The sequence below is a fragment of the Kryptolebias marmoratus genome, linkage group LG4 (assembly GCF_001649575.2).
Source record: "Kryptolebias marmoratus isolate JLee-2015 linkage group LG4, ASM164957v2, whole genome shotgun sequence".
NCBI lineage: Eukaryota > Metazoa > Chordata > Actinopteri > Cyprinodontiformes > Rivulidae > Kryptolebias > Kryptolebias marmoratus.
Genome location: NC_051433.1, coordinates 3,196,681 through 3,207,749, shown reverse-complemented (window position 1 = coordinate 3,207,749; position 11,069 = coordinate 3,196,681). Strand labels below are relative to the sequence as shown.

The following is an 11,069-nucleotide window of genomic DNA, read 5'->3' as shown; positions in this document are numbered from 1 at the left end:
TCACTCCCTCTTCCTTTCCCAGGCTCTGTGTCCTTCAAGGTCTGCGTTATCTCCAGTCCATGTCTCTCACTGGGCCCAATAGTTGCATCTCATTGTTTATGGCTTCTTGGCCTCCTGACCAGAGCCAGGTGGCAAAGGGAGTCTCGCTGGAAACCATCCTTGCCTGCATCGGAAGGGCCATAAATGGAGATAGGGGCCCCATTACTGGAGAGCTATAGTAGGTGAACACAGGGTTCACCACCCCAGCTGTTTGAGGGTATGAGAGGGCCTGGCACGACATGGTTCCATATGCAATTTCAGCGGGCTGAACAAACAGCAAGTCTTGACCATCCTCCCCGGTCACAGCCGGCTGGGTGATGTTATCTTGATATGGAGGGTTGCTCTCCCCCTCCTGACCAGATAGGGCCTGAGTTTCCTCACTGTGAGGTCTCACTGGGTCAGGTTTGTGACTCGTCTCGTTTCCACCATTTTCACCTTTCACAACAGTCACATTTGGTCCCGAGCCCACCTCTGAAAGCGTCCAGATTCTGATTTTTAAATCAGAATAACAGAACGCAGGAACAAAAAAAAGACCCGATCTGATGAATCGAGACGTTTCCAGCATGTCTCCAAACGTTCAGGTTCAAGATTTTTTCTGGAAAAGGTCACGCAGGCGTCTCCGGTGCGCCTCAGGAGCTGTGTGTTTGATAAATAATAATTAAATCTGATTAATTTCATTTCCAAAGGGCGCTCCAGCAGATTAAACTTTAAAAACGGGGCCGGCTGCCGAGGCGGGAACGAAACGAGCCGAAGCATCTACGACGCAGGCGAAAGCGGGCTGCGAAATATTGTGCACGGCCAAGAATACAGTTTAGCAAACGCTGAGATTTCAGAGAGACCTCAACCGAAAGCTGACGTCTTCAGACTTCCTGCAGTTTTGCATCCAGACTTCACGTCTCCGCCCCTCGTTGTTATGAACTAAACTAAACTTCGGCTTTGATCAGCGCTGCTTGCTTCCATTTTAAAGCCATCATCTGCAGGTTTTCCTCTGTTGTGTATTTGCTCGTGGGGGTCGATCTGACCCGTTGACGCCGTGCTTCTCTTGTCGTCCGCAGCGTTTCCCTCTCGGGGGCGACGACGAGGTGATGAGCTCGACGCTGCAGCAGTTTGCGAACGTCATCGACGAGGTGAGAGACGGATCTGCCGCCGGGGGAGTACCTGATTTTTCCACCGACGTCACATTCAGGAAGGAGCGTTCTCTCCTAACCGCCGTCTCGTTCTCTTCCCAGCTGAGCTCCTGTCACGCAGTGTTGTCCACCCAGCTCGCCGACGCCATGATGTTTCCCATCACCCAGTTCAAGGAGAGAGACCTGAAGGGTAGGAAAGAGTTTATATTCTCAGCTTTGGTTTCATCCGCTGACGGAAACTAAATGTTCATCTTCCTTCTCTTTCCAGAAATCCTCACCTTGAAAGAAGTCTTCCAGATAGCCAGTGACGGTAAGAACCTCAGGAGGGATCTTTCTGCTGCCTGAGCTCACGTTTCCCTTTCCCTTACATCCTCCTCATCTAATTAACTGAAACATCAGCCCGTTTTGGTGCTCGAACCTCCTGACCTCTGCGTGTCACTGAATGAACTCCTCCTGCTCTACGGAGGACATCCAGGCCTTTTCAGTGGAACTAAAGGGTTAGATACCGAACAAAGATCGGAGAATTAAAGAAAAACTGTGATTGGACAGTAATCCTGTTCCTGGTAGTCAGGAGGTGGAGTGTTCCAAGAATCTGGTGTCCACACTTTGAAAAACTGATGTCAGGTTTTTATTATAAGGACTTTGTTCAAACAGCAAATGTTCAAACTAAATATTTGCAGCTTTTTTAATAAAAAGATGAGGTGATTTTGAATGTGTCTAAGGAGGGTTTCTAAATAACCTGTTTCTGCTGTAAATAACTGAAATAATTTAGTTTTAATGACCGTTCCATCCTGGTCCATGAAGTCCGTTCGGTTCTGGTGTGTGAAGATCCCACCCTGGTTTGGTCAACATCGTCGGACGTTCTTCGTGCAAATAAAGGTCGAGTTCTTCTTCCTGTCTGCAGATCATGACACGGCCGTTAACAGATACAGCCGCCTGTCCAAGAGGAGGGACAACGACAAGGTAACAAAAAATAAACTAATTTAACCTCCGTCACGTCCGTCCCGTACAGCTTTCATCAACACAGCTAGGATTTTTAAAATAGTTTCCACGCACATTTAGTGAGTTTTAGTTTGTTAAATTAAATGTTTCCTTCCTTACTTTTATTGTTTATTATTATAAAGCATCATAGCTACTCCTCTGATGTCTTCCTGTTTGGTTGTTTTAAATATTTTTGGTAATAACCTGAAAGTAGAGCCTCAGAGTGAATCAGAGGACTGATGGTTGTGATGAGATCCGTCTCCCACGTCGGCTCCAAGGTTCAGGTTTCTCCTGCAGCCTGAGGAGAGCAGATCAGAGTATCTGAGATTATCCGGCTTCTTACTGAAATAAGAGGCTTGTTTTTGTGGGGGGGGGGGTCGTTTCAGGTGCGGGCGGAGGTGGTGGAGGACGTCTACACCTCCCGAAAGAAGCAGCACCAGACCATGATGCACTACTTCTGCTCCCTGAACACGCTGCAGTACAAGAAGAAGACGGCGCTGCTGGAGCCGCTGCTGGGCTACATGCAGGCTCAGGTACACACACACACACACACCTGTCAGGAGTCACTTCATATCCTCATATCTATTCATAATCTGTGCAGATCAGTTTCTTCAAGCTGGGGTCAGAAAACCTCACCCACCAGTGGGAGGACTTCCTGGGAACGATAGGAACCAGCGTCCAGAAGTAAGAGTCCTGCTCGTCCCATCCGTCCCCCCGGGACGTCCTTAATGTCTGAACAAACATGATCCATGCACGTGTGTTCACAGCGTACGGCGGGAGATGGAGGAAGAGGTGGGGCAGATGCAGCAGACCATCCAGCAGATGGAGAGGTCATGTGACCCCCTGTACGCGCCGTGCGACCCTGACCCCGTCCAGTCACCTGTTTGTCGCAACCTCACCAGAAAGCAGGGCTACCTCTACATCCGCAAGTAAGACGCAGACACACACACACACACACACACACCACGTCCCGTTCTTTCCCTGGGAAGAGGAAACAGATTCTCTCGTCTCGTCTCTGACAGTAAAACCGGCCTGGTGTCGTCGTCCTGGGAGCGGCAGTACTTCTTCACGCAGGGCGGGAACCTGATGCAGCAGGGCCGCGGCGAGGTGGCGGGCGGGCTCGTCACAGACCTGGACAACTGCTCCGTCATGGCCGTCGACAGCGACGACCGCAGATTCTGCTTTCAGGTCACTTCCTTCGACGGCAAGAAGTGAGGCGGCTCCCTAACCGACGCGACACGTTTCGTTGGTTTACGGCTGTCAGGTGATCAGGATTTCGTTTTTCTTTCCTCCAGAGTCGTGACGCTGCAGGCGGAGAGCAGGAAGGAGTGTGAAGAGGTAAAATGTTTCCGCTGTCATTTAATCTCCTCTGCGTTTGTTCCTCTCACCTCACCTGTCGTCTCCGTCGACAGTGGATCGCCACCATCAACAACATCTCCAGGAGGATCTACCTGAGCGAAAACGCCGAGGTCTGTGTCTCATTTAATCAGCTGCCGTCCAAAATGTCCTGTAAAAAAATAACTGTTCATCGTGGAGCCATTAATGCACCAGAGCTTCAGCGCCTCTCGGGTGGAGAAATGATGGCGCTGATGTCGTTGGCAGGAGTTGGCGGCGAGAGTCAACCAAACGGCCCTGGAAGCGGTGACGCCGTCGCCATCGTTCCAACAGAGACACGAGAGTATGAGACCCAGCAGGTAGGAGGAAGTGTTTGGGAGGGGGACCTCAGAGACCCGCTCCGCTGATAAGTGGAACCGTAGAACCGACCGAGTCGAGGTCAGTCGGATCATTTCAGCTGTTTTTGGTTTTCAGTAAAGGGCGAACAGGCCGAGCGAGCAGCGTCAGCTCCGTGGGCTCCGAGCCGTCACCCGCGCTCTCCGTCCTCTCATTGGATGCTCTGGTTGCCCCGGATACGCCCATCCAGTTCGATATCATCTCGCCCGTCTGCGAGGACAGCTCAGGACAGAACAAGACGGCTGCGGCGCAGCCGGGCAGGTGGGTCTGTTTGTTTGTTTGTTTGTTTTTATTTATGCTGTGGAGACTCGACTTCCTGTAAGGAGAAAAATAAGTGTTTGGATTTAGACTGAAGGGAGGGAGGGAGGGATGGATGGATGGATGGATTGTTTGTTTGTTTGTTTGTTTGTTTGTTTGTTTGTTTGTTTAGGTTGGATGTTTGTTTTTAACTTGACTAAATGTGTCCACAGACGGAGTAATCCATTCGGAGAGTCAGGAGAAAACTCACCAGAAGACCCTGAAGGTACCATCTGTCCTCCTGTCCTCCTCACCTCTTGTCCTCCTGATCTCCTCACCTCATGTCCTCCTGTCCTCCTAACCCCCTGACCTGCTGTCCTTCTGTCCTCCTGACTCCTGTCCTCTTGTCCTCCTGACTCTTGTCCTCCTGTCCTCCTGACCTTCTGTCCTCCCATCCTCCTGACCTCCTGTCTTCCTGTCCTCTTGTCCTCCTGTCCTCCTGACCTTCTGTCCTCCTCACCTCTTGTCCTCCGGACCTCCTCACCTCCCATCCTCCTGACCTCCTGTCTTCCTGTCCTCCTGTCCTCATGTCCTCCCGTCTTCCTGTCCTCCTCACCTCTTGTCCTCCTGACCTCCTCACCTCCTGTCCTCATGTCTTCCTGTCCTCCTGTTCTCCTGTCCTCTTGTCCTCCTGTTCTCCTGACCCCCTGTCCTCCTGACCCCCTGTCCTCTTGTCCTCTTGTCCTCCTGTCCTCCCGTCCTCCTGTTCTGATGGAACAGACCTGAGAACAAACGATTTAATTATCTTATTCTGATGTTTAAAAGGATCTAAAATAATTCCTCTGTTCTGTAATCTTTACTCATCTTTATTGATTTTAGCTCATAATAAATTAATAAACATATAAGTTTTAGTATAAATGTACTTTTTATCAATTTAGTTTTCTCCTCCTGTCCTCCTGCTGTCCAGACTCGATCCTCCATCAGCTCTTCATCGTTCGTTTCCTCGGGTCCATGGAGGTGAGGACGGCCGAGTCGGCGGACGTCATCTCTGAAACCATGAGGCAGATTCTGGCAGCCCGAGCGATCCACAACATCTTCAGGATGACCGAGTCTCACCTGCTGGTCACCTGCGACTGCCTCAAGTAGGAACGCCTGCAGCGCCTGCAGCCGCGGCGCCCGCGCAGCCATGGCGCCCGCAGCCGCGCCGCCACTTCCAGTTTTATAACAGGACAATAAAGCCAACCTGGTTCTGAAGATTTTATCACTTTAACCTTAAATTTATACATTTCTGTCTGTTTATTATAATATATAACTTTATAATTAGATGTTTCTGTTCATTTCTAACATAATTTAAAATCATTCTAGTTTAATTATGTGTTACAGTGAGAAACATGCATCTTTTTTCAATATTTATATATTTTAGTTGCTGTTTTCATTGTAGTGCAGGTTTTTGTCATGAAGTGAAATTTATTTTGAACAGAAAGTAGTCTGAAATATAATCTCATCTTCACCACGGCTGTCAGAACTACTTTTATTTTAACCAAATCAAATCAGGTTCCAGATTAATTTAAAAAGAATCAAATCCTTTTTGTTTTTCAGGCTCATCGACCCTCAGACTCAGGTCACTCGGCTCAGGGTGAGAGCTTCTCTGATGGATGGATGGATGGATGGTTGGTTGGATGGATGGATGGATGGATGGATGGATGGCTGGTTGGATGGATGGACGAATGGACAGATGGATGGTTGGACGGTTGGACCTCTGTCCCCTCTCCAGCTGTGTCTTTGCTGACGTCCTCTGTCCCTCTGCAGTTCCCTCTGTCCAGCGTGGTCCAGTGTTCGTCCCATCAGGACAACAAGAGGCTGTTTGGTTTCGTCCTGCAGGCGGCGGCGGCGGGTGGGCGGGGCGACAGTCGGGTCGTCTGCTACATCTTCGAGTCCAACAACGACGGCGAGAAGGTCTCGTCTCCGTTTGTCTCACGGTCCTGCTCGCCACTTCCTGTTTCTGACACTTCCTGTCGTCTCCTTTCAGATCTGCGACAGCGTCAGCTTGGCCAAGCAGATCGCCTTCCACTCGGAGATGGTGAGACCGCCGCCGCGCTGCGCCGGCCCGCCCTGGTGCATTGTGGGTGTTTTTAACCCCTGTTGCTCTTGCAGGACCGTAAAGCGGTGGAGAAGAAGAAGGTTCAGGACAAGGCCAAGGAGAAGCAGCAGGAGGAGCTCAGCAAACAGAAACAGATCGAAAAGGTGACGAGAGTTCAAACCTTCATCAAACAGAAAACAGAAATTAAATAAACGGAACATTTTCACTTTAAAACAAACAGAATTAAAAGCTGTGAAGGAATGCAGTCGGTTAGCGGTCACGAGACGCTCGGATCAGATCTACCAGGTAGCTCCTCCCTTTTAAGGAAGCCCCTCCCTCTTTCAGGGAAGCTCCTCCCACCTTTAAGGAAGCTCCTTTCTCTTACAGAGAAGCTCCTCCCTCCTTCAGGAAGCTCCTCCCTTTTAAGGAAGCTCCTCCCTCCTCCTACAGCGTTAAAACAGGTTTCTTCCCGCCGGCTCCATCAGCTCTCCTGCTCCCCTGCTTCCCTCACCGCGACCAGACGTGTTTATTAAACCGACTGAGACGCCGTTTGGCGGTGCTCAACGATGAGCGAACCAAGGAAAAGTCCCGGCGCCGCCCGCCCGGCCGAGGCGTACTTCCTCCCAGCGACGAAGAGCCGCCTGTGTCTCTGCAGTCTTTTTAAGCTCGCAGGTTTATAAGTTTTGTTGGATCAGTCGTAAAGACGGCTGGATTTTTCAACAGCTTCGACCATGACTCCATCAAAGCTCGCCGGCGTTTCCTCATAAACAACCTCTGACCAATCACACGACACTTGGAGCGGCGAGGAGCAGGTCTCCTTACGGTGAGGAGCGGTGGGCAGAGCTATGAGAACAAAACTTCCTGTCTCCTCGTGGAGGAGGGAACGGCGGCCGACTGAGCTGTTAGCCGCGGCAGCCATCTTGAACTGAGTTGACTCTAAAAGTGAATCAGCTGCAGTTCATCCGTTGGTTCATCAGATATTTTGCTAACAGACGGACAAACGGAGGCAGACAGTCAAAAACATTATCGCCCTTCAGCAGCGGGCGACACTGACGTCACCTTCAGTTTAGTTTTATTCACTGATAGATTTTTTTTTACAACATTTTGATTTATTTCCTGTCTGACCTGCAGGACCTGGAGGAACAGAGTCGGCTGATCGCCGCCTCGAGTCGCCCCGCGAACCCGCCGGCGTCGGACGGACACTTCCTGGTGCTCAGCAGCAGCCAATCAGAGGAGAGCGACCCCGGGGAGGAGGGGAAGAAGAGGGGCGAGTCGGAAGCCTGACGACCCGCGGAGGACTCGTGTTTTCGGCCCCCCGACGAGTCCCGGCTGGGTTCGGCTCAGATCTCTGCTCAGGAATCGTGGGAGGACACGACCCTGCCCGCCCGGGCCGCCGGGGGCTGAAAAACAAGCGCTACCTCTCTGCTGGACGCCTGCTGCGGAGGATAAACCTAACGCACCCTCGCTTCGGGGGGAGGAGAGAAGAAGAGGAAACTTTAACGTGGTTTCTTTCTGTGCAAAAAAAAAAACAACAAACGCTGCTTTTTTACCGACGAAACTTTAACTTCCTGTTAACCTTTAATTACTTTTTTATGTTTCCTCTATAAGAAGGAACAACAATGATGGAGGATAAAGAGACGAGACGGGGGACGGTTGGACACTCGTCTGAAAACCCTCTTATTTTGAAGAGGTTGTCCTGTTGGCTGAAGTTTAACCTGAACAGGAAGTTTTATTTTTTTTTTCTGTCTCTGCTTTAGAAACAAAAATCTCCACGAAAATTTATAAATTCAGAAAAAAAACATAAATGTGTTTATTTGGTTTTAGGTGAAAAGGCGGAAAATGTCCCGGAAATTTCAGGAAACTTTGGGAATTTTAGAAATACTCCAAATTGGACACGTTCCCTGGGAATTACACGTTACTCTGTCCATCTGTCCCTACGAGTCCCCATCTGTCCCTACGAGTCCTCATCTGTCCCTCCGAGTCCCCATCTGTCCCTACGAGTCCCATCTGTCCCTACGAGTCCCCATCTGTCCCTCCAAGTCCTCATCTGTCCCTACGAGTCCCCATCTGTCCCTCCAAGTCCTCATCTGTCCCTACGAGTCTCCACGGTCTTAATGTTTTGGCTCCTTGTTGTGACTCGTCGGCCATCTTTTCAGGCTCTGTGTTTGTTTGAGATTAATTCAGATTATTGAAAACTGAAGAAGAAGAAGTTTAATCCGTCTTCAGATGAAAGATCAGAACGATCAGGGGTCTGCAACCTCTGGCTCCGGGGCCACATGCGGCCCTTCGTGGCTTCGTCCTGAAATAATAAAAATCATAGAAATAAATCTTTAAAATCCGAACCAGGAAGGGAAACTAACTGCAGCAGAGGATCGTTCCTCTGAAATCCTCCAGGAGATAAAAACTCCGGATTAACGGCTCCTCGCCTCATTAAGAGTCGGCCGTTATCAGAGGAAACTCCATGTTTACTGAGTTAAAACAGAAAAACGCTTTTATTATTAGTTTTCTGCAAAGATAATAAAAGTTAAACTTTGTTCTTTTGTCCGCTGATAAATCGTTTTAATCTGTCGAAGCTGATCCTGATGAAGTTGACCTCTGACCTCTGAAGGATCAGGACGTTTATTTAATTCCGTTAATTTTGTTACGAACCTTCAACACTGCCACGTTCTCACTCAGCAGCTTTTTGTTTTTACACGAGCTGCTTTCGCTTCGTCCGTTTGCTCGAAGACGCCAAACGTTTCCTCAAACACTAAAGAAGGAGTAAATCCTGTTCTTCACGGAGAAGAAACTTCACTGCCACAAACTCTGATTATTCTTTAACGTTTTAATCAGCAGGAGGGATTTTTAGGATCTGGGATTATTTCACGTTTTATCTGAAAAACACTGAAAACAAATTAAAAATCTACAGTTTTATTACAGAAACCATTAAATAAAACAACAGCAGAGACGTTTTCTTTGGTTCAACCACTTCAATGACACAAACTTTTTCTGTTTTCTCCTAATAGTGCCAATAATATCCTTTGTTTGGACCAAATCGGATTATTCCTCCTGACAAACGAACGATTTAAACCCCTGAAGGCTTTTAATGAGAATAAAAAGGAGATTTTCTGCTAATTTTTATGACGTTGAGCTTGTTTTAGATGATTTTTGTACCTTTTTTATGATCTAAAACCACATCGGGACCTTTTCACAAACGTTAACTCTACACTTTGACGTTTATATTTATTTATTCTGAGTTTTTAGGACCCATCAGGGTTGTTGTTGGAAGCTGCTTTATTCTCGTTTATCGGTTAATTTGCTGGAAAACACGATAAAGCTCGTTTTGAAGTCAGACCGACCCCACCCGGCCAACGGTTTCTCTGTCTGTCCTGAGGGATCATTTTTGGGTTTTCATGCTTTTTATGACCCGGTTCTGCTTCTCCCGCTGATTTTTTATTTTATTTTCTAAAAGTTTGGTTCTTATTCTGACAGCAAACCTTTGATTTGTGTTAAAGTGGCAGAGACGTTTCTTTAAAGGCCTAAATCGACTCTTTGATGACTATTTTTCTTGTTTTTTTTGGAGGGAGAGGATGTTTAGTTGGTGTTTTTGGGCGTAGAAGTGATGGAGCTGCAGGAGAGCCTGACGGGACGGGTGGTGTAAATACGGTGTAACGATTAACTAAAAGCTTCAGTGATTCAATAAAAGCACTAACTCCACCCGCCTGAGTCCGTCTTCATCAGGAGCTGACAGCGTTCACTCACACTGACAGATTTTTAATTAAAAACAGTTTCAGGTCTTCTGTTCGACAATTTTTGGAAAATTTATTAATTAAAGGACAAGATGACAAAAATCTCCCCGTTCTGATGATTTGCAGCAAAAAGAGCCCAAAAGTTGAAGACATCACCTGTCAGCTGATCATTCTGTGGAAAAGTCTCTTTAAAAATCCTTAAACTTAAACTGTGGTTGTGTAAAAACCATAAAAGGTGTCAAAATGGCAGCTGAGTCCAACTCTCTGTTCTGTTCCAAACAGCTGATCTCCATCGTTCTTCATGCAGCTTTTTGCAAACTTCCTCTTCATCCTGCGACTCTTTAATCCCAATCGAGCTACAGGTTTTATTTAAAAGCTGCAGAAATAAAGCTGAGGACAGAGTTGTCTCAGGAGCAGCAGGTTGAAGGTGAAGCAGCAGGAAGCAGCAGGAAGCAGCAGGTTTACCTGCGTGTTGCTGTAATAATGTCTCCACAGAGGTCTTCTGCAGGTGAGACCGCCGACGTCCCAGACTGTGAAAGAGATGTTCCTGTACTCCACCGTCTCCACAATAAAACCTGCACACACACACACACACAGGTCAGTACGAGTTATCGGGTTATTTCCTCCCACAGAATAAATACGACTTACTGATTGTCGGGATGGTGGTGACGACCTCGGCCAGCTTCAGTCGGTACAGGGGAGTCGTTTTACCTGCTGCGTCCAGACCCACTGCACAAACACACACACATTAATATTTATGTCTGCGTTTTGTAAACAATAAACAAGTGTACTATCATCAACAAGAATAATAACTCTGTAATGATGATAAAGAGGATAAATTGAATCTCACCCATTAAAATCCTGACGGGAGACTTGGAGGTGAACCTGGAGAAAATGGCGGAGATGATGGCGCCCATGGCGGTTCAGGAAGGAGCCTCAGGTGAGAGGAGTGACTCTTTCTGGATTGGGTGGCAGAATCCTTCAGGCTCTGGTTTGGTCCTGATGTGGTCACTTTTCAGCCCGTTCCTGAAGCCTCTGTCATAAATATTCATGCTGTTTGTTTGGACTTTGAAGTGCAGGATGAAGGTTATAAAGAAATAAACGTGATAAGATGTCTGACCACGGCTGCAGCGAAGCAGCTCTCCC

The 11,069-nt window shown here is 48.1% G+C and overlaps 2 protein-coding genes across 2 annotated transcripts in view; one reads left to right on the top strand and one right to left on the bottom strand.

The window, feature by feature from the left end:
• appl1 (adaptor protein, phosphotyrosine interaction, PH domain and leucine zipper containing 1) overlaps positions 1 to 9,891 on the top strand; it is a 12,867-nt gene extending 2,976 nt beyond the window's left edge. The window contains exons 4-22 of the mRNA XM_017431503.3: positions 1,095 to 1,166; positions 1,269 to 1,356; positions 1,435 to 1,476; positions 2,071 to 2,129; positions 2,534 to 2,680; positions 2,749 to 2,831; positions 2,915 to 3,076; positions 3,170 to 3,358; positions 3,443 to 3,485; positions 3,560 to 3,616; positions 3,750 to 3,841; positions 3,957 to 4,139; positions 4,349 to 4,401; positions 5,083 to 5,257; positions 5,715 to 5,751; positions 5,925 to 6,071; positions 6,145 to 6,195; positions 6,270 to 6,359; positions 7,327 to 9,891. Coding sequence (XP_017286992.1) covers positions 1,095 to 1,166; positions 1,269 to 1,356; positions 1,435 to 1,476; positions 2,071 to 2,129; positions 2,534 to 2,680; positions 2,749 to 2,831; positions 2,915 to 3,076; positions 3,170 to 3,358; positions 3,443 to 3,485; positions 3,560 to 3,616; positions 3,750 to 3,841; positions 3,957 to 4,139; positions 4,349 to 4,401; positions 5,083 to 5,257; positions 5,715 to 5,751; positions 5,925 to 6,071; positions 6,145 to 6,195; positions 6,270 to 6,359; positions 7,327 to 7,479 — 1,923 coding nt within the window. The 3' untranslated portion in view covers positions 7,480 to 9,891. The remainder of the gene's footprint in view (positions 1 to 1,094; positions 1,167 to 1,268; positions 1,357 to 1,434; positions 1,477 to 2,070; positions 2,130 to 2,533; positions 2,681 to 2,748; positions 2,832 to 2,914; positions 3,077 to 3,169; positions 3,359 to 3,442; positions 3,486 to 3,559; positions 3,617 to 3,749; positions 3,842 to 3,956; positions 4,140 to 4,348; positions 4,402 to 5,082; positions 5,258 to 5,714; positions 5,752 to 5,924; positions 6,072 to 6,144; positions 6,196 to 6,269; positions 6,360 to 7,326) is intronic.
• A 123-nt stretch (positions 9,892 to 10,014) lies between these two features.
• LOC108244907 (ADP-ribosylation factor 5-like) lies at positions 10,015 to 11,041 on the bottom strand. The gene is made up of 3 exons (XM_025009429.2): positions 10,774 to 11,041; positions 10,572 to 10,652; positions 10,015 to 10,498 (listed from the first exon to the last, which is right to left on the bottom strand). Exons 1-3 carry the CDS (start codon positions 10,838 to 10,840, stop codon positions 10,293 to 10,295), a joined length of 354 nt encoding a protein of 117 aa, XP_024865197.1. The 5' UTR covers positions 10,841 to 11,041; the 3' UTR covers positions 10,015 to 10,292.
• Positions 11,042 to 11,069: the final 28 nt, after the last annotated feature.